The following is a 21,392-nucleotide window of genomic DNA, read 5'->3' as shown; positions in this document are numbered from 1 at the left end:
TATCTATCCATCCAGGGTCTTGCTAGCTATAAATACAACTCGATAAGCCCCGGCAAATAGCGGGCCGAAGAGGTAATTTCTGTGGCGTATTGCGTGACATATTTCTTCCGAAACATCGCTATGATTATCAGCTCCGTTGACTGGGAAGACTGAGAGACCTTTGGATGAGCTGGACCCTCCCAGGAAACTCTCGACTAGCTCCCCTCTGGACGAAACGGAGAACATTTTCTTGGCGCCGAGGAAGTATGTCTTATTTAGAACGTAGCATTGCGCTCGATTCTTACGAGACTGCCGGTGTTTTGATGTGGGACTCAGCAAATCCTGAGATCTATGTCATGGGCTCAAACTGATGGTGCGTCGATCCGTCGCAACGATGACCACTTAGGCACCCGCAGGAAGAAGCAGATTGGTCCTTCTCACCAAAGACAACCGTCACCCACCTGTCTACCTAAGGGGGGCCTCTGAACTAAACTTGGACAGGACCCCGAAAACCAACAGCCAATGAGAAGCTCACGGTGACAGATCGCGGACCGATGTACGTTACATGTGACCAGTTGCCGGCCTCCTATTGGATCCACGTTGGGTGGATTTCCAACCTCAAATTCACTGTTCCACTGATGTAGCTCACTATCCTCAAGTTGATATAATCTCGATCCCCTCTTGAACGACGGTCGGTTTGTTTTTCCTCATGCTTTGACAAAGCTGATTACCACATGCCGAATCGTAACCCAATCTAAAATGCTCCTCCCGACACGGTCGCAACCTATGTCGTCCCTACGAGCCCTGCATCGAAGCTGGCGCAGCAATGCCGGCGCAACCGACCCGGCACGCGCAGGAGAGCCCCTTCTTGGACGGTTGGGCGAGGTCGTGCGACATACATGGTATCTGGGATTTACGTCTTTTGGGGGTCCGCCGGTTCATTTCCAGATTTTTCACGCGCGGTTTGTCGAGCAGGAAAAGTGGGTTGATGAGCAGACGGTAGGGATACATGGATTCAACGTCCAGTATCGTCAGGGGCTAACAGATAGAAGTACCAAGAACTCTTCGCTATCTGTCAGGGCCTGCCGGGACCGGGTTCGACCAAGATGCTATTCTGCTTGGCGTTGCTTCACGCTGGTTTCATCCCGGCCTTACTGGCATTTGTCCTCTGGTGGTATGTCTACCGCTTTAACTGCGTCCCTTGCCATTCGGAATAATGGACTGATCAGTTTACTAGTCTTCCCGGCGCAGTCGGTATGTATGCCCTCTCTCTCGGCGTGCAACGGATCGACGAAACACTGCCCGCGCCAGTCTACGCTCTTCTCTCCGGTCTGAATGCCTCGACAGTAGGCATTATTGCCCTCGCTGCCGTTCAGTTAGCTCAAAAGGCGATACGTGATAAGATTTCCCGAATCTTAGTTATTTTCGGTGCATGTGCGGGCCTCTGCTATAGCGCACTCTGGTATTTCCCGGTACTTATGGTTGTGGGTGGTGTTGCTACAGCACTATGGGATGGTTGGGTGTATCAACAAATTCTCAGGGTAAGAATAGCGTGGAGAAATAGGAATCGGCAGCCAGAACCAGAAAGCGATGCCTCTGGATCAGCAGACCGCGAGCATCCGTCCATGCAGAATTCAGAACAGGGTGCAGGAACAGAGATGCTGCGGATGAGGAAGCCAGGTGTAGAGACATCCCGGCCTAACTCAGCTGATATCCAGGCCCCGGAAGGCGGGGAAACCCCTCCTGCACAGGAGCATATCATTCGGATGCGCGTGGGGGCTGCAATCCTTGTCTTTTTCTTTGGTAAGGTTCCGAGTGAAAGTTTGCAATATCTCTGAATGAAGGCTGACCCCGCAATCGTAGCCTCCTTTATCGCCATCCTTGTCGTAAGAGCCAAACTTCCTGCACCACCTCTATCTCTCGACCTCTTCGCGAATATGTACTTGGCTGGTACTGTGATCTTCGGCGGCGGCCCTGTTGTTATCCCCTTGCTCCGGTCATATGTTGTAGATCCGGGTTGGGTTTCCAGTCGAGACTTCCTGATTGGCCTTGCAATTATTCAGGCCTTCCCTGGCCCAAACTTTAACTTTGCAGTCTTTCTCGGTGCTCTTGCCCTCCAAACCATCTCTTACCCGACAGTCCTCGGTGCCTTCCTCGGTGGACTAGGGATCTTCTTCCCTGGAATTGCCCTTGCTGTTGCAATACAGTCCTTTTGGCGTGTTCTGCGGAAACAGAAGTATATTGTTGACTTCCTCCGAGGTGTGAATGCATCAGCTGTTGGCTTAGTGTTTACAGCTGTATACCGGCTTTGGGAAATTGGATATCTAACTCCGCAGGATCGTGATGGGCAGAGTCTGGCGAAGGAGCCATGGTGGGTTGTTATTACCGCTGTTACATATGCCCAGAGTGCATGGTTCAAGGTCCCACCTGCGGTCGCAATTGTGCTTGGTGCTGCGCTTGGGTTGTGTTGGTATGGAGTCGTTAGTCCTGCCTGGTGATGGAGTGTAAGGATTGTGGATACGCGAAAAGACTTGTTGGCAGCCGGGCAACTCATGATTTGCAACGCAATATTCGATATTGATCAGTTCACAAACGTAACATCCATCCATGGCGAAGTTATGGACAAACTTTGTAACCGTGCCAGCGGGAAGAAGGTGTGGGAGGCGGTTGGCACAGCCACTAACCGTCCGGAGGGAAAAGCGGCGGGGTAAGGCTGGCGAGGAAAACAGTGTGGGTGGACCGAAGGGCATGGATAGCCGTCTCTATATCATGCATTGTCCACAAATTATGCATGATATCTAATATATATTATACAGCTATCCACACTAGTATTACTAGTAGACTAATTATAATAGAAAATATTCTAGGAAGTTTAGACCTATTAGATTCCTACTTTTATTCTTCCAAGTCTCCCGTTTTACTATCTAATCATGAGCAGGCATACTTCAAGGCCCTCAAGGCAGACCAAAATTGTATTGAGTAGCAATAGCTCGTACGAAATAATTGGCAGCTGGTTGAAAGACCGCCACAGCATATTAGTAAATATAGCTGAGTATTCGCTCTTTGCAGCCTTACGGACTTAGCTTATAAGAGAATCTCTTTACTCTACAATGGATATAACTTGAGAACCCTAGCATTGATCTCTTAATAATATTTAATTCTTGAATTCCATTGCTTATGATACTTTATTATATACTACTAGGTGTATTACACCTTGTCACACTATTTAAAAACCCTTTAAAGGCCGAGGACCTTATATATATATATCCTCATACACAAGTCAATTAGAGCCCCTACATATAAGCGCAGTATCAAACACCATTAAGCCTCGTGAGTGTATATTCTCAAGGGTAGCTGACATAGCATCATTTACATGGCTTCTTGTTGTGACGGTCAGCCTGATTTTGGGGCTGTGCTTAAAGCGGTGACTCACCACCTTTTCTAGCTAACTGTTCCTCTGAGTTGAACAACTTTATATATATTCCTCTAGCTATCGATTAATCTAAGAATAATCTCTTTGATTCTCCGGTTGTAGAAATTCCGCACAACCTCGGCGAACATGTCCATATGTGGGTTCTCGTCATGGCCTTCTTCCATAATCACTATTAATGTACTAGCAGCGGCATCCCTCCACTCAACTGGGCGCTCACTCCTTAAAGCATGCGCTCAAGGATCGCTCTCCAGTGTGAAAGCCTACGCTCCACAGCTGTACAACAACGCAGGCATCGACAAAAGGGCCATCCCGCCCCTGAGCCTTGCTATAGCAACCGCCGCCGAGAACGGCCATTCCAATATTCTCCGCTACGTTTTCACTAATATCCCGCAGTGCCAACAATCGGTCCATGGGCCGTGGAATCCGAAGAATGATATCCAAGCACATGAGCTTCCCGAAGAATGGGGGTCAGCCGCGCTCCCAGACCTCGTCGTCCTGCGCACGATAAAGGGATCTAAACCAGCTGTCTTCCAGACACTCATGGACTTCGGTCTGTGCGTCCACCATCCAATGGACAAAATTGGGTCTCCTCTCACAGTCGCAATTCAGCGACAAGATGTAGAGATGGTACGGTTCCTGCTAAGCAAGGGTGCTGACGCGAACGATCAGTACTGGATCCCCAACGAGACTGTCCTGGCGCGCGCTGCATCACTTCCTTCGTTGGAAATCATGACCCTCCTCCTCGAATATGGTGCAAACGTCCAGACTTCACAGGCCCTCATGGGTTCCGCGGAGAGCGGCCGCATCGATACCGCCACCATACTGCTCGAACACGGTGCCGACGTCAACGAGGTCTTCCGACATAACCTGTGGGATGATGACGCCACGAGAGACACGGTTGGTACAGCGCTGCATGTTGCAGTCCAGCACGACCAAGGAGACTTTGTCCGATTTTTATTGCAGCGAGGTGCGCGAACGGATCTGGCAGACGGAGAAGGGTTCACTCCTTGTCAACTTGCCCAGGCGCAGGAGAAGGCAGAGATGGTAAAATTATTTTGATAGAGTTGGGAACGAGAGTATCATGGTGTAGGAGCTGTTGGGATCAGAAGGATCTCTTGATTTGCTGTGCTCCCGATCTTAAATTGCACAAAACTAGACATTGCCATGATCTGTATTGATTTTATACAGTCGTTGGCTTGCAGGGCCAGTCCCTTTTCTTCGAAGCCCTTTTTCTGGCGGGACTCCGCTTCGGATCGGTTCAGGCAGTAGATCTTGGAGATGGATGGATTGTTCAGCATTTTGCGGAGCAGATAGGTCCCCAAGGATCCAACTGAGCCGGTAAGGATCACTGTTGAAGCGGTTTGGCTTCCAAATTCGAAGTATGGCGCTGTGTTCCAGGAGTGGCGCTGTGGCTTGCGGCTGCTCGAAGGCCGGCCTCTTAAGTTAGCTCCTTAAGATCACAGTAATCAAAATATTTTCAGAGATGCATTTACGAACTACTTTGTGTGGCACAGAAATAAAGCACAAATAACAATAACATTCTAGGCGTCTTGCAAGTACCCTATCAAGAGAATGACAGTCCAACCACAACCATTGCTAGCAATCTCCTTCCGACAAAACCATGGCTCTAGATCTAGATCTCCAATTCCCCGGAGTTTCTAAGTATTTGTAGAAATCCAAGAAATCTATGCCTTCTTGACAGTGATGTAGACGCTGTCGTTTCCACCGATGGTGGAGCGTCCTGAGTTATAATCAGCCAACATATCCCATAAAAAGCAAAGTCGGAAGTAGACGACTTACCTCCAGCATAGCCATTGCTGGTGGTGCACTTTCCGAGAATGGCCTCAGCGGCAGCGGCAACATTTTGGCTAGACAGATAAATAAGTCAGATAAGATAATACGATAAATGTCCGCGGCAGAAGGGGCTTGACATACCAGTTAGTCTGCGTGGTACCGTGGCCGAGGATAACAGCAGATCCATCCTTGCAGAAACCACCGTTACCACCGCCAACCTTGCACTGAGCGGTACCCTTATCCTTGAGGTACTTGATGCAGTTCTTGATGTTGCCAATAGGGGCGTATGGCTCGCCCGCACAATTGACACCGGCAGCAGCAGCACCAGTGGTGATGGCAAGGGCAGAGAGAACGGTAGCGGCCTTCATTTTGATTGTTGGAAAGTTGGTTGGGGAAGATTTGAAATCTGAATTGGACTGTAGAGAGAAGAGTGAGTTGATGATGATGAAAGAAATGAGAATATTGACGGGATCGATGCCTCCTTATATAGCTTTTTCGATGCCTCAGAACTGGTAGTTGAAGCTGAATCTGATGGTGAGAGAGCACCTTTACCAATGTCGCTGTCCGCCTAAAGGGGGCTATGTAACCTCGCTGTCATGGCCTGAGTAGTTTCTTTTGTTGCTATACAAGGAACGAGGCCTATTCTGGGTGGCCGTGTTCCATTCAGGATGACGGTGGCTTGCGGTGGGCTATCTTGGAAGTTGATCTCCATATCTCCAGCGCAGTGTGTATCCTAATTGAGCAAAAGAGCCTAATTGCATACCAAAGGAAACGAGATGGGACACCTTAGTGGCCTATTGAGTGGTCAAGAAGATGCAGGGTGAACAATGCTAGGGCAGAAGATACAGGACCCAGAGTACGAAGTGCAGCAATACATGCATGCCAGGGCTGACAGGCATTAAGGCGACCATTGAAGGAATCTTGATCAGGTACTGATCTTCGCCCTACGCAAGGGTTGCGCCCTCTGCAGTCAAGGCCCCCCGGCTAAGGGCGACTAGGAGCCCTCGTCGGCGAACACTCGTCTGCATTCTCAGTACTCTGTACCTTATCCTGACAAGGCTGGTCGTAGCAGCTGTACCACGTTGCGTTGAGGAGCGCAGAAATAAAGCGCGCCCAGAATGGACGATGCCCTGCCAGTTCCAATTGGCGTTGTGGGTCAATATCGTAAGGAATGCGATTAACTGTCCAAAAATGTAGGCGACGGAAGATATTTCCGCCCTGAAGCCAAAATTCTAGGCCTCCCAATAGCGGGAGTAATCTCGGCAGTTGTACCACACAAGACTATATCTAGGGCGTATTATACACCAAGTTCCCTAATTTGTGGGGTAGCTCGGATGATCCCTGTCAACGGGAGCGAAGGAAAACAAAGATAGTTTACCTTTAATCCACAGCCTTTGAAGACGAGCCAAGCATTAACTAGCACTGACTTAATACCAGGTAGCTGTGGATAGCTTTAGCAAGCACATGGACTCTAGATTAGGCATGATAGGGTAAGATCCTTGTTAGGGCTGCCCATGATCGACATCAGCTTACCTATAGAGGAACTAATAATAAACGCCACCCTGAAGAAAATTGACGTGTCTGTCCTTCAATTGGGCGCGGTCCGAGCCTTTGGTCACTGTGCAGTGGCCGCTCAGCCTCTGCCCTCGCTTCCTCCCCCAGTTCGATATTCTCGCGAGGTACTGTTGGTCATGGCGTAACTCGAAACCCACATGCTACCCCATCCTCTACTACCTTTTCCTGATTTAGAACTCTCAACTAGGTGAGGTGCGTACCTTGATGCATCAAGTGAAAACGTTTCATTCAGGTGGAAGGAGTTATCACGGCGATCTTAGGTCAAGGCCGAGCCAGGAGGCCCGATATTCGCGAACAACGCACTGGCCACACAACTATTTCTTGAATACTTCCGCATGAATTCAGGTCTCCTGAAATAAAGCCGGTGGGCTGATGAAGCATTGTGCATGCGTGATGCGTCTGGAAGTGATTACTGGTGACGCCCATCCAACATACTTCAGAAAGGATGGCTGGGCCTGGAACTAAGTCAATGCACGAGCAATCCTGGCGTTTAACAGATACTGCAGTAATCAGAGTGAGTATTTCCAACATGGATGGTTGCAGCCTTGGAAACCATGCAGGACCTTGGTGGAAATTCTCTCACGAGGCTCGCCGAGTTTTGGAAGGGATGGACGAGCATGCTGATTCCCTTGGTCGTAATTGACAACTGACCACGTAGACTAAAACAGTTATCACTCCTTAGATAAGACTTCTTTGCCTCAACTCGCTGGAAGTGCCACGACATTACCTGTTGCTGCTTCCCAGTCAATAATGGCCAAGTTAACGACCTCGAAGGCCATGACAGCACCAAGACCCAACCATGAATGTATTTTATGTAAAGAAACCGCTCATAAGTGATCAGACCATTACAACGAAGCCGCACAGCCGTAATGTAGCTGAGGACATATCGGAGGTTGTAAATAGTGCGCATCGTCTGACAATATCCCTTATTTCACGCTAACAGCTCCATAGAGGTATACAGTGCCGAGGTCAGCTATAGACCAGTTTTCTACTTTATATTTATAAAGTCCTTAGAAGCATTTCTTCTATTACTAGCAATCTAAATAGATATTATCTATTATTATCTAATAGCTTAGATAGGCAAGGCTGCTTCTCGGGTAGATACTAGGGCCGACCACCCTATAAGGGGATCTTCTTGTGCTGGTCGCTGTCCGGGTCAAGCACGCATTCGATGTTCGTTTGCAGGCAGTTGGTGTACGGGCTCCTGGCACTGGCTCTGTGACTGAGCTTGATAACCAGGGCACAGGATAATCCATTACTATCACAGACTCCACAGGACATCCATTGATTGTTATATATAAAATTGAGAAGGTTAACCATAGGCCTCTGCTAAGAGAGGCTCTTCCATATACCTACCCTGCATGAAGTGATCAGGATAATGAGAATATGCTATGGTGTGGCCAATGCCAAAGTGAGTCTATGCCAGGCTCTTATTTTGCGAAGCCCTGACACTAACCTTCACTGCAGCACTCGCGTATGGTGGTATTCTAGTTTACAACCTCCGAGGCTACGGCTACTAGACACCAAGATATTCAGGAGGTAGTTGAATTCTATATCAGATATTTCAATTTCATCCCTTTGGATATTATGATACTGGAGGAGGTGAATATTCCACCTCTCGTCTTCGTCTGCTCTAACAATGGTGAAGTATACACTGCCCACTACTCCTTCATTCGCGCGCAGGGCAGCAGACCTGCTCTGCTACCAGGTCTGCAGTATGCTTCCTTAGGTTAAAAGCCCTAATCACCAATTCATGAGCCATGGGCACCTGGGAAATATCGGATATGAGCTATATTAGGCTATTGGGCGTCATATCAAATGAAGTCAAGACTTCGACTACTGGTTTGTTGGCAGTTGGTTCGTACGTACCCCGCCGTTTGGATAATAACGTATTGGTTGCCAGATCTGACTGATTATCCGCCGTCTAACTATTCGTGGAGGCTGTCTCGGCGAAATGCGCTGACTGTGATCCACAAATCCCCCGAAAATATGAAATCATCAAATCTTTGGTTTCTTGAACAGATTATTTTCGGTCGGAGAGAATGAGGTATCCTTATGTTCTTTTCGTAATAAATACCTGGAGGTACTCCCACTAGAACTATCTCACCAGGTGCAAAAATCTACCATCACCAATACAGAGATATGGCGCCAGTGGTACTACCTTCGGATTTCGAGTGGGGCTTTGCAACAGCAGCGTATCAGATCGAAGGCGCCGTTAATGAGGATGGAAGAGCCCCTTCTATCTGGGATACATTCAGTCACCTCGAGCCATCACGGACGAGTGGAGCTAACGGTGACATTGCCTGCGACCACTACCATCGATATGAGGAGGATCTTGATCTTCTAGTGAAATACGGCGCAAGAGCATACCGGTTTTCGCTATCATGGTCTCGCATTATTCCCCTTGGCGGACGAGACGATCCTATCAACGAAGCAGGCATTGCCTTTTATAATCGGCTGATCAACGGCCTTGTGGCCAGGGGTATCAGGCCCTGGGTAACCCTATATCACTGGGACCTTCCACAGGCGCTGCAAGATCGGTATGGCGGTTGGCTGAATATTGAGGAGTCGCAGTTGGACTTTGAGCGGTACGCGAGAGTATGTTATGAGCGGTTCGGAGACCGGGTAAAGGATTGGATCACATTGAATGAGCCATGGAATACCGCTATCAATGTAAGTATCGAGTCAATCTGGCCACATAATCGACCTCTTCGCAGCGGCTAAGGGGGTCTTAGGGATTCGTGAGATGCACCGAACCCCCGGGACGGAGCAGCACTCATAACGCCTGTACTCCCGGCGACTCGACAACTGAGCCTTGGATTGTTGGCAGGTCCCTTATACTATCACACGCGAGAGCGGCTCGACTATATAACATGGAGTTCAAGCCGAAGCACGGAGGCCGTATTGGTGTCTCTCTTAGCGGGGACTATATTGAGCCGTGGGACTCCTCGGAGCCTAGGGACTGTGAAGCTGCTGAGCGCAGAATGGAATTCGTTATCGGCTGGTTCGCCAATCCTATGGTGTAAGGCTCCCTGGTAGACTAGTCTTGGCTAACGACTCTGAATTGACCTCTCCAAGAAGATTATGGAAGACTGCTAACAGCTCATCATGCTTCTAGACTTGCACAGGATTATCCTGTGGCCATGCGTGAGCAGCTTCAAGACCGCCTTCCTACCTTTACCCAAGCTGAGTTCGCTCTCCTCCACGAGGCTGAGGTCGACTTTTATGGTATGAACTACTATACTTCCCTATACGCACGGCACCGTGTTACCCCGCCATCAGATACAGACTTTCTTGGTAATCTGGATGAGTACCAAGTAAACAAGTCGGGTATTTCTATCGGTGACCCGAGTGGTGTTGACTGGCTATACTCTACACCACAAGGCTTTCGAAAGCACCTTGTGAGAGTATATAACAAATATCAGAAGCCTATTTATATTACTGAAAATGGGTGTCCATGCCCCGGTGAAGATCGGATGAGCAGGGAAGAATCTATCCAGGATACATATCGCCAGAAATATCTCTCGGATCACCTAGATGCTATTATGGGAGCGATACAAGACGGAGCCAAGGTTTGCGGGTATTTTGTCTGGTCATTAATGGATAACTTCGGTGAGCTTTCCTGTGTCCCTGGCCTTTTTGAAAAAGTTTTCAGCAAGTGAATGATGCTTGTCTTATTCCTCATTCTAATCTTGTCCTAGAATGGTCCTCTGGGTATACTATCAGGTTTGGGGCGACATATATTGACTATGATACGCTTGAGAGGACCCCTAAGGAATCGGCCTTGAAAGTTCGGGGCATGATCGAGGACAGACAAAGGCGACCGAGGGACATGGACGACGAAAGCCAAAATAGTTAATACGCGCACAAATTGGGCCGCATCTGCCATTGAGAACATATGTGATACTTGACAATAATATTACCACAGGCCACTGTGCTGCTCTGCGAGAGGAGTTAGTTTGGGTCCGCACTGGTTTCCGATACGATCAGTGGTTCTAGAATAATGCGAATGTTGTTAACTATCGGTTAGCTGACAAGGCTTGCTTATAAAATTTCCCTGGCAGGTGATTGCTGGCTTCAAGTTCAACCAGTAACTAGTGATAAGTGTGACCAACTGATGTGCCCCTCTTGCTCTTCATAGTATATGAGTTGTTTAAAAGTGGCGAGCGTGCTTTTCCATCATTTTAACCACCTCAGCTTCTCTATGGAGAGACACCGGAGTACAGTCACTGTTGATGGGGTATAGACTATTATCAAAGAGAGAAATGGTGATCAACAAACTGGAAAACCACGGCTGGCGAGAGAATGGAAAACAAAGGAGGTCAAGGGACAGATCAAGCATTAATATGGCCAGTGATGATAATTCGGGGTGGGCAAGGGAGTATATAGCACCATCTGCAAGCGATATAGTACCTTGCTGAAGTAGTAGTGTGATTCCTAGTCCTTGATCTACTGACGATTATTGAGACGAGAAAGACGCAGGTTCTGGTTCATCTACATATATTCAGAAAAGGGGGAAGTTGTTACACAGTAGACGCCTTTCCGTGAAAGCGACGATATTCCTTAAGTTGCTTCTCTACATGTCCGATAGTGTGGCACGAAGCTATAGATTCAGTTTGACCAGCTGCGGCACGCGCCTGGTACACAGATGTTGGATGCCCAGCTGGTCCCCTTTGGCAGATACCATATTATCGGCGTTGAGTCCTTGAAGAATGGACCGGGTGGCAAAGCGTCCTCGGAGTCTCGACAAGCGGATTGGAGTGCTTGGAGTCGAGGCCGATGATGCCCTCGAGGCGTTTTGTCGAGCTGCTCGGAGATTCGCAGGATTCGTTTATTTGACCGACAACCCCTAGGTCCCGCTGAGTTTCACCGAACACCAGGAAAGCTTCCAAGGCTTGCATGTTCGGGCTCTCTGAAAAGTCTCTAGCTCCTGCTCGACTATCCGAAGACGTCGTAACTGTGAGTTGGCACTGCTCAGCTTCGTCGACATTTTGATAATGTCCTGGAAGATTCTCTGAGTTCAGGTACCGTATCGATCATCCACTTTGGACGGACAAATTGTGGAGTACCGATATGCGCTCGACATGTGTGGGACAACCAGTCAGTTGATGGTGTCGGCAAGTCTCTAGTCTCCCAAATTCTATAAGTACTGCGATCGTGTGCGAGGGCTCTGATACTTGCGCGGCACAATCTAGGCTTGTCCTTTTACAGCTTTGATTCGACGCGGCCATGGCGCTCATCGACGTGGACAAGGTGTTAGCAAAGCTGACGATCCAGGAGAAGATCCAGCTCCTATCCGGTGAAGATACATGGAAAACTTCAAGTATCGCGAGATTGAATATCCCCTCTATTACAGTAGGAACCTGCCACCGATATTCTTCCGCTGCGTGGTTCGTGCCTAATCTGTCGCTGCAATAGACCACCGATGGGCCGCACGGTGCTCGAGGAGTTTCTTTCTTCAATGGAGTACGTCCAACCCGATGAAACGACCGGATCGTTGCTCGGTGTTAACCTTTTTACAAAACAGCCTCCAGGGATGCTCCTCCCATGCGCCACGGCAATGGGAGCCACGTTCAATCGAGATCTCATATGTAGAGCAGGCACTATGCTGGGCAGGGAAGCTCGTGAGAAAGGTTGCCAGATTTTGTTAGCACCGACAGTCTGTCTGCAGCGGTCTCCACTCATTGGGCGAGGGTTTGAGGCCTTCGGCGAAGATCCATGGCTCAGTGGCACCCTCGCCTCGGGCTATATCAATGGTGTGCAGTCAGAGGGGGTTGGATGCGCCATCAAGCACTACGCTGCTCACAACCAGTCTTCCGATTCTCACGAGGATTCGATCTGGGCTTCGGAGCGAACACTCCGGGAGGTCCACCTGCTGCCTTTCCAAATTGCGACGAAGCAGTCCAACCCCTGGTCGTACATGACCTCCTACCACAAGATCAACGGAGTGCACACATCTGAAGATCCATGGCTTATCAACCAGGTTCTTCGAGATGACTGGGGTTGGGACGGCCTAGTTATGAGCGACTGGTTCGGAATGTGCAGCACTGCAGCGTCGCTCAATGCCGGAATGGACCTCGAAATGCCGGGACCCCCAAGGTGGCGAGGCCAGCTGCTGCTGTGGTCCTTCCTTGCCGGGAAGGTTAAACTGCAGACAATTGATTTTGCCGTGAGGAACCTACTTAATTTGATCAATAAGGTGCAGCCTTCTCTGAAGCCTGTCGATCCATTGGACGTAGCAGTGGGTGATACCCCTGAGAAGAGGGAGCTCTGCCGCAGGGTTGCTGCGGAATCCATTGTGCTCCTCAAGAACAAGAAGAATCTGTTGCCCCTCGATCCTAAATCCGGCGGCAAGACATATGGCTTAATCGGACCCGGAGCTTTGTACCCAGCTGTGAGTGGAGGTGGCTCAGCAGACCTGGTAGGTTACTACGTCAGTCAGCCCTTGGACGCCTTGAAAGAGCTGGTCGGTGCCGAGAACGTTACTGCAAATGTTGGATGTTATGGTAAGTGCTGCCGACGCCCATATAGATAATCCTCGCCCGGGTTTCTGATTATCAATGTTTAGGCCATCGTTTCTCGCCTCTACTCGAGTCGTCCATTACCGTACCTGGTACCAATCAGCCTGGCTACTACCTGGAATACTTCATGCAGCAGCCTGATAGCTCCGGGAGCATCGAACCATTAGTTACCACGACAACTACGCAAGCTCAAATGTACTTTGCTGATAACCTACCAGAAGGAATCACTGCAGGATATTGGCTTCGAGTTTCAACTACTTATACAGCAGAAGAAACTGGCATGATCCAGCTGGGCTTGTGTGTCCTTGGGAAGGGCCGGCTGTACATTGATGGAGTTGAGAAGATCGATCTGTTCACAAGCCAGCCGGAAAAGACTCTCCAGACGCCCATGTTCAACCAGGCCAGCATGGAAGTCACCACCGTCCTCGACGCGCAGAAGGGCCAAAAGTACCAGATTGTTGTCCTCTTGCAGAATGAGCACCTGATACCTGGTATTGGTGCCCTGAATGCGGGTGGCCTACGCATCGGTTGCTGTGAACACTTTGACCCAGACGCAAAGCTATCAGATGCCGTGGAAGTAGCCCGATCCGTCGATTACCCCATTGTGATTGCTGGACTAAATGCCGACTGGGAGAGCGAGGCAATGGATCGGGAATCACTTTCGTTAGCTCCGCAAGTTGACCGGCTCCTTGAAGCTGTTCTCAAAGCCAATCCCAACACTGTAAGTTCAACTTCGCTTTCTCTGAGGGAGCTTTCAGAATACTAATGCTGTTATAGATCATCGTCACCCAGGCTGGATGTCCCATTGCTCTTCCTTGGCTAGACTCGGCCAACACTCTGGTCCACGCCTGGTACGGCGGCCAAGAGACAGGCAATGCTATCATGGATGTTCTGTTCGGAAAAGTCAACCCCAGCGGCAGAATTAGCGTCACATTCCCCAATAGGATAGAGGACAACCCGGCTTTCCTGTCGTTCGGCAAGGTAGACAAAATGCTGTACTACGGTGAGAGCGTGTTCATTGGGCATCGCTACCATGAGAAGCTCCAAATCCCACCACTCTTTTACTTCGGGTACGGCCTGTCGTACACCACTTTTGCGTACCGCGATTTGAAGGTGCCAAAAACTGTTGATCTGGCGAGCCAAGACACGTTCAAAGTATCTGTGACGGTGCAAAACACTGGCACTCGCGACGGCGCCGAGGTCGTTCAAGTCTATGTCTCGGACGTGAAAAGCTACGTTCAACGACCTGCCAGGGAATTGAAGGGCTATAGCAGGGTGAATATTCCAGTTGGCGGTACTGTTAATGTTCCTATCACGCTGGACAAGTACGCACTCTCTTTCTACAGCCAAGAGCATGCACAGTGGGTGGCAGAAAAGGGAATGTTTGATATTATCATCGCCACCAGCGCTGATCCTAAGGATGAGCTTCTGCGGCAACGCTTTGAGCTTGTTGCCGATTATTTGTGGTCGGGATTGTGAGTAATTACATTTGATAGAGAATATACTTAGACGGCGATGGTTATATTCAAGTTATTGCGCTTCGTATTCGATCACTATTCAATGCAGCCCTCGGTCTCTAGTCGACCAAGATAGGAAGTCCAATGCTCCCAAATGGGTACATATTATCTCTGAGTGTCGTCAAAGTACTGTTCGGTAGAGAGTTGCGACGCTTAATGAGCAGTCGTTGGGCCATCGGATGAATGGGGTGGGAACTGGCATGTCCATCCTTAGATTTCAATGATGCGCCGCACAAAGTCAAGGGTATCAAGGCCAGCTAGGTCGAGCGCATCTACCTTGCCGAGTTCATTCTTCCCCTCTGTGCCGTCGCTGGAATTTAAAGGGGTTGACTTCTAGACTAATTAACTCCTAGCTTATTTGCCTTGATGATATACAAATATATATAGATTGCGTTATATAAGATTCCATAACTACTTTCTCTTCGTAAGCCCTTACGTCCGTAAGCTATTATAACTACTTACGTTGGATTATTATAGACAGTAGCATTTGGGATAATCATTACATATATATACTAGACTTGAACTAATATTTTGAGAATTTCAACCAACGTTGTACTGACCATATATTTTCCTGAGTGGACAAAGACAGCAGAACTTCGCGCCCGGAGAATCCACGTCAAATTAATCTACATGCAATCATATGGTCTGGATATCATCCGGGGTACTAAATTGAGCGGTCACTGGCCAGCCCTCATAGTGTGCACACCATATTCCAGTCGCTTTTCACACCGCACGGCCCCCACAAGACCAACACAGCATCATTATTCCCTGGTAACCTCCGCCGAAACCTTGTCCTTGTGTTCAGTTTCAGGTAAATCCTCACCCTTGGCCTCGTATGCACCTGCAAGCGCCTGATCTCCGTCAAAAATCCTGCTAACCTCTTCCAGTGTCAGGCCGCGAGTCTCTGGGAACGTAAAGTAAATGACGAAAAGCCAGAGCAGAAGGGCACAGCAGAACATGATGTAGTACTTCCATCTAAGGGCTTCCAATGCGATCGGGTTAACAAACCCATTGAACAGGCCACTGCATATCTGGGCCAGGTTAAACACACTAAGACCTTTGGCACGGAGCGTGTAGGGCAGCACCTCAACCAGGTAGGCAATGGGAAGGGGGCTCATGGCAAAGTTGTAAAAGGTGTAAAACACGAACACCATGACCACAACGCTGATACCGAGTCCCTGATGGCCCTCGGAGATTTGGTTTCGCGCCGCAAGGGCAGTCCAGATGGCAAAAGAGAATAACATGCCAATGGTGGAGGTGAGGAACAGGAATCGCCGGCCAAGGCGGTCGACGAGGGTGGCAGAGCCGGTAGCAATAACGAAGTTATAAATCTGAAGGGCTCCATTAATTAGGTTCTGTGTTTCAGGGTTGGTGATCCCGGTATCAATAAGCACGAGAGCGAGGTATCCTGAAATGAGTTGGTTACCGCACCACTGGATGATGAAGCCTAGGGCGGCAACAACAAACAGGCGATGACGGTTTCCCTCTATAAATTAAAACATGGATTAGTAAAACCCTTGGATAATTCAAGGAATGTAACTTACTTGTTTCAAAGAATTGAAGGTAAGACACCGAATTCAACGAGCGCTCAAATTCCATGGCGCCAGTAATCTCCGCGATCTGGAGTTGTACAAGAGCAGTTGGCTCTTCAGTACCGCAGTGGTATTTACTCAGAATATGAGTCGCATCGGCTGTCCGGCCATTGGCAATAAGCCATCTTGGGCTCTCGGGCACGAAGAAGATGAAGATAATCTGGAAGATAGAGACCAAGCCCTGCAGGAGTGACGGGATCTTCCAGCTCCAGGAATTTGGCATGTCGAAAGTGCCATATGTGGACCAGGCGGCAACAATAGATCCCACATACTATGCAGGCGATGAAGTTAGTTCATAAAGCTGGGGGTGAAAGTGATTATTCCGGGCTGATATATCTACTTACAAATGTAGTATTATAGAGAGCGGTTATCACAGGTCGATGTGCCGGATACGCCAGCTCTCCAAGCAATGGAGGAGAGGCAGTTGCGACAAACATTCCACCTAGACCGATGAAGAACCGTCCGGCCACAAACATGGCCATGTTGGAAGCAGACCCCTGCAATATTGCGGCACCGATAATAATGATAGAACCAATAAAGATAGGGATTCGTCGTCCAAACCTATCCGCAATGACGGGTGCGATTGGTAGAGCAACGACGCCACCGATAGTTTGCATATTTACCATAAGGCCGAGGATACCGCCGGACGGATGATCAAAATCTGTGAAAGCGCCTGGAGTCAAATCTTGGAAGAGATGGCGTCTATAACCGGGAACCTCTCGTCACTACTAACCTTCTTTCCATTGCTGGACCGTCTGGACACCATTAAGCATGCTGCCGTCGAAGCCACCGATATAACTCGAGACAAAAGGAACCATGAGGATCAAGTTCAGGTGCACAAGGTGTGGCACGCGCCACCATGACTCCTTTGTACAGAGTGCTTGGATCCTCAACTCGCTATTCTCGGTGGCAGTCTCCATACCGGATCAGTGGAGATGTTGTTTTGGGCTGGGGAAGAGAGTGATAAGGATTGTTGACTTGGTCCAGACCTGTTAGGATCGACGGCGGAGAGGAAGATATATAAAGCCTGACCTCAACCAAAACCCCAGATACTTCCGCGACGTGCTTGCAAGCTGGTATGGTTGACCGCTGCACTCCACACAACCCCCACGGGGAATGTAGTACCAGCAGAGCTTCGGGCTTTAGCGCTAGCCCTCTCCAGGCGAGTAAGTTTCGCCCGAAGGGATCGAGACCCTTGGGGCCAAGAGGCCGCAATATTTCGTGAGTTTCCACGAAAAGAGGCGGGTCGGAACATTCAACCAGGCCACTGGTTTAGCGATCGATAGACAAGCAATCATTAGTTTGCTGCTGGCCGCTGACCGGCCAAATTCCAGTTGAGAACATGCTGATTTAGCCGAATTTCACCGAGTGTGACTACCTTCTTGCATGAACCCTGACCTGACCATTCCAATGCTAGGATGGGCGCCCCGGTAGGCAGCGAATTTGCCACAACAAGCCATCAGTGTCATTTCGACTGACCTGAAGATGCTGACAGCGAAGTGGTGGCGGCTCCGCAAAAACTCCGCATTCCAGCGTTCGGCAGCTTCGCATTTACTTCAAGGAACCGGACTAGACCAACTGCACCTGGATGCTTTAGCCTGAATGTAGAAGAGGGAGATTGGTTCTCGCTGTCTGGTTGCATCACCCCGATCTCGTATTCGTATAACCTATTCGTATAGCTTATTCGTATAATGTACAACATCGCCTGGTCGTGAAAGGACCGCTCAGTCACTCCATCTGTCCCCGCATTCCCCACTTTCGGAGTCTTTGCACAAGGAAGCCAGTCGCCTCTCTACAGCCCGGTTTACAAATTAGCAAGCTTGGTATTCTGGACACTCTCCTTGGCTTGCTTAATTCTCTTCGTAGCTATTTTCCTGCACCTCTAAGTTTGAGCTGGGCCAGTAGCAACCTACCGGAAAGGCTTCGGCTACCGGGAGAGTCCATGATCTTAAGCTCCACCGAGCCACCGTCATTGGCAAAACCGCCATGAACATACACAGTACATACACTATAAATCACTTCATCCGGTATCCGATGGCCCAACTACCACGCATCGGAGAATCTCATTTGTAGCCGGCGGCCGCGGCGAGATTGACAGGGATGCCCCCTTCATGTATGGAGTACTGGAGTCCCTGGGTCCGTGCCTGGGGAGCATAATATTGTTCCCGGAGGAATGTCTTTGCCTTCATTAACAGATGACCTTCTGTTGCACAAGTAAAACACATTGGGCCAACTTGGACTTTGTCTGCGCTCGATATCGGCTCTACCTCTATTGTCCGACCTAGAAGCCTCTCGCGTTAGATTACTGTCGGAAGTCCCGGAGCCACTGTCCATTCTTATCAAGTGGGTATAAGCAGAGGATACGGGTAGGATTTCTATTTGACACCTCCATGATCAGTAACTTGTGTGTATACACCTTTAAGCAAGAATAAGCTAGACACGGGAATTGCCACCACATTTATACCAACGCAATCTCACGGAGCCTTGATGTCAAAGTCCCACTGACCACTGACTCCCTGCAGTACTTGTTCATGTCCTGGTATAAGGACATTCACTGAAATTCCCTCCGACATTCTCATGTCAATAGTAAGCCGCACATGTGTGTCCCCTTTCCCATTGCGTCTCCAGGCGACACGGACCAGACCTCTGGGCGTGCCGTCAACCATATTGAGCGGGATGGTCGCCTCTAGCTTCGGAAATAGATTGATACGGGGAGAAAAGTCGATGGCCCTCCAGCCAGGGCGAGTCAGATGGACCCCGGCAACCTCCACGGTGGCTTCGTAAATGGGAATGCTGCCCCAAGCGTGACAATCTGACCGTTGCCCAACCTGGTCCTCAACCCAAGTCGTCAAATTCTGGTCGAGCTGTTTCTGCCACATCGTCCAGAACGAAGGGAATACGTCATCGTATAAAGTGCCACCAGCGACGCTGAGCGCTCGTAGTGTGTAGAAAGACATGGCGATTGATTCCCGTACAAAGCTACCTGCAGCCGAGCGTTGTAGGCTCTTCCTCAGCAGCTCTTGGGCATCTGTGCCCTTAACACAGCCACTCAGCACAGCCCAGACCTGGCAATGTTGGCTGTAGTCTTTCTCTGTCGAGTCGCTACTCACAGTGTCTGTGAAGAATTCGCCGTCGTGACACATTGCTTGGACTCGTTGTACAATTTTCTCGGATCGCCTCAGATACTCTTCAGCAATGGCAGGTCTCCCCAGCTCTCTAAGCAGGCCCGCAGCAATGGAAAGAGTATGCGCATACATCTGATTCGTGTAGGTTGAGATCGTAGTTCGCTCCACGGCGGGGGGTACTCCAAAAGGGCACCATTCATAAGCCCAGTCGACATACTGCCAGACCTCAGATGTATCAGAGTGTACTAAGCCGCTAGGACCCACGCGTGTCTCAAAGTATGACAGGACAGCGTCAATGACTGGGAGGAAATGAGAAGTGAAACTGGCATCACCACTGTGGAAGTAGTGGTCACGGACAGACATGATCCAGTAGAGGCTAAAGTGCGGGATGAGCTGGGGGCGATGCGAAGGTGCTCTGCTGGCTGTCAATCCTATGCGAGCTTCGAACGAGTTGTGGAGCTGAATAAGGGCTTGTCTAGCGAGCCGGTCATCGCCGGATAAGTTGTAGGTGAAGAGCGCTGAGCTTCGAGCATCCATGGCATATTGCAGCTGTTCATATAACGGACAATCCTCATAGCAATCATGCATGCAGTTGACCAAGGTACGGACACTAGTCGACCAGAGCTGCTTCCATAACCCATTGCTCTCGGATCCTTGCTGGCCAGCTTCGAATCTGGCACAGATATCTAGTGGGTAATGGGTCTCGTCGACGTCCAGCCCATCAAATGCCAAACCGTCTCGCCCAGCGTCGATCTCTATTCTGAGGAAGCGAAATGTGCGGAAATGAAATGGCATAAAGATTTCATATTCCGATTCATCCGTGTAGTGCCCCAACGGCTCAAAATGACCCTGTCCCTGGAACTCATAGATGTCGCTGGGGCCGTACAGTCCCTTATTATAATCGCAACGATTGTCCTTGTTCCGCGCCCACGGTGTTGCCCGAGGCTCGTCCTCGTAGCTCTCCGAGTACGTCACCTGAAGAGTGGCGCCTCCTCTCCGCGGCCGCCGAAATTTAGCCCGGATAAATGCAGTGAGATGCCCTTCTGCTTCGAGCTCGATCGAGTGTTTGCTCCCTGGCGCGAGGACGAGGCATGCCTGGTCATCTGCCGCCGCTGCTTTACTGCAAAGCCTGGCCTGCCATGTGTCCGGAGACACTTCACTTTTGACGTTGTGGACTCGCCTCAACGCAATTCGTCGGGTACAAGATTGTGGTATCATGCGAGGCGCCAAGTGCCAGGGGGGAGAATACCCGGTGCGGTTGTTGAATGCGAGCAGCCTGGCGGGATACCAGGACAATCTTTCCTTTGGGGTGGCGCTTGTTCGCTCGTATATGTGAAGAAAGTAGTCCTCAGGTTCATCTACCCTAAGCATGGTATGCGGATCGATGGCAGTTTCCCACTTCTCGCTGCTCTCCAGAAGTGACGACCAAGGCTCACATTTGGCTTGAAGACCGACCCTAAGGCCGCCAGTTGGAAGCCGTGGGAAAGAAGGAGCATAGTCGTCACGGTAAAACAAGCGCAGGACATGAACTGCGATGTGGTTATCCCCTTGTCGCAGATATGGCCCAATGTCAACGTGGTCGTAGAACCACAACTTGGCGTCCCCCTTGACAGGGCCGAAAGCGACTTGCTTATTATTCACATAGAGTTTGTATTTGGTGTCGGCCGTGATTAGGATAACCAGTTTACACGGGGGCTGGCCTTGTACCTCGAATCGTCGTCTAAAATGGACGAATAGACCAGACGTGTTGGGGTTGTCTTCGCGGAAATGGGGATGCCACATCCAAGTCTGGTCAAATTCAGATGGCATGATGAGGTTGTGATTGAGATGGTGCAGTATCGCAGAGGACCAGGCGG

At 49.7% G+C, this 21,392-nt stretch overlaps 7 protein-coding genes across 7 annotated transcripts; 4 read left to right on the top strand and 3 right to left on the bottom strand.

Annotated features, from left to right (window-relative positions):
• Positions 1-616: 616 nt before the first annotated feature.
• ASPVEDRAFT_192075 (uncharacterized protein) lies at positions 617-2,857 on the top strand. Its single transcript, XM_040809104.1, has 4 exons — positions 617-978; positions 1,032-1,153; positions 1,217-1,782; positions 1,843-2,857. Exons 1-4 carry the CDS (start codon positions 739-741, stop codon positions 2,475-2,477), a joined length of 1,563 nt encoding a protein of 520 aa, XP_040667551.1. The 5' UTR covers positions 617-738; the 3' UTR covers positions 2,478-2,857.
• Positions 2,858-3,538: 681 nt separating this feature from the next.
• ASPVEDRAFT_83315 (ankyrin repeat domain-containing protein) lies at positions 3,539-4,471 on the top strand (the record flags this gene model as incomplete). Its single annotated transcript, XM_040817357.1, has 1 exon — positions 3,539-4,471. The coding sequence occupies one exon, from the start codon at positions 3,539-3,541 to the stop codon at positions 4,469-4,471; it is 933 nt and encodes a 310-aa protein (XP_040667550.1).
• Positions 4,472-4,894: 423 nt separating this feature from the next.
• Positions 4,895-6,040, bottom strand: ASPVEDRAFT_71799 (uncharacterized protein). The gene is made up of 3 exons (XM_040816135.1): positions 5,348-6,040; positions 5,213-5,280; positions 4,895-5,153 (listed from the first exon to the last, which is right to left on the bottom strand). The coding sequence occupies exons 1-3, from the start codon at positions 5,572-5,574 to the stop codon at positions 5,098-5,100; spliced, it is 351 nt and encodes a 116-aa protein (XP_040667549.1). The 5' UTR covers positions 5,575-6,040; the 3' UTR covers positions 4,895-5,097.
• A 2,883-nt stretch (positions 6,041-8,923) lies between these two features.
• ASPVEDRAFT_129232 (glycoside hydrolase family 1 protein) lies at positions 8,924-10,640 on the top strand (the record flags this gene model as incomplete). Its single annotated transcript, XM_040806619.1, has 4 exons — positions 8,924-9,454; positions 9,517-9,803; positions 9,900-10,393; positions 10,483-10,640. 4 exons carry the CDS (start codon positions 8,924-8,926, stop codon positions 10,638-10,640), a joined length of 1,470 nt encoding a protein of 489 aa, XP_040667548.1.
• A 1,370-nt stretch (positions 10,641-12,010) lies between these two features.
• Positions 12,011-14,781, top strand: ASPVEDRAFT_129486 (glycoside hydrolase family 3 protein; the record flags this gene model as incomplete). The annotated part of the gene is made up of 5 exons (XM_040806637.1): positions 12,011-12,136; positions 12,200-12,247; positions 12,309-13,287; positions 13,350-14,023; positions 14,080-14,781. 5 exons carry the CDS (start codon positions 12,011-12,013, stop codon positions 14,779-14,781), a joined length of 2,529 nt encoding a protein of 842 aa, XP_040667547.1.
• A 626-nt stretch (positions 14,782-15,407) lies between these two features.
• ASPVEDRAFT_167888 (uncharacterized protein) lies at positions 15,408-17,455 on the bottom strand. The gene is made up of 4 exons (XM_040808662.1): positions 17,145-17,455; positions 16,756-17,072; positions 16,364-16,682; positions 15,408-16,305 (listed from the first exon to the last, which is right to left on the bottom strand). The coding sequence occupies exons 1-4, from the start codon at positions 17,329-17,331 to the stop codon at positions 15,581-15,583; spliced, it is 1,548 nt and encodes a 515-aa protein (XP_040667546.1). The 5' UTR covers positions 17,332-17,455; the 3' UTR covers positions 15,408-15,580.
• Positions 17,456-18,780: 1,325 nt separating this feature from the next.
• On the bottom strand, positions 18,781-21,345 carry ASPVEDRAFT_192067 (uncharacterized protein; the record flags this gene model as incomplete). The annotated part of the gene is made up of 1 exon (XM_040809103.1): positions 18,781-21,345. The coding sequence occupies one exon, from the start codon at positions 21,343-21,345 to the stop codon at positions 18,886-18,888; it is 2,460 nt and encodes an 819-aa protein (XP_040667545.1). The 3' UTR covers positions 18,781-18,885.
• Between the last annotated feature and the right edge of the window lie 47 nt (positions 21,346-21,392).

Source organism: Aspergillus versicolor (genome assembly GCF_001890125.1).
Source record: "Aspergillus versicolor CBS 583.65 unplaced genomic scaffold ASPVEscaffold_4, whole genome shotgun sequence".
NCBI classification, from domain to species: Eukaryota; Fungi; Ascomycota; class Eurotiomycetes; order Eurotiales; family Aspergillaceae; genus Aspergillus; species Aspergillus versicolor.
This window is presented reverse-complemented; position numbering and strand designations above follow the sequence as displayed.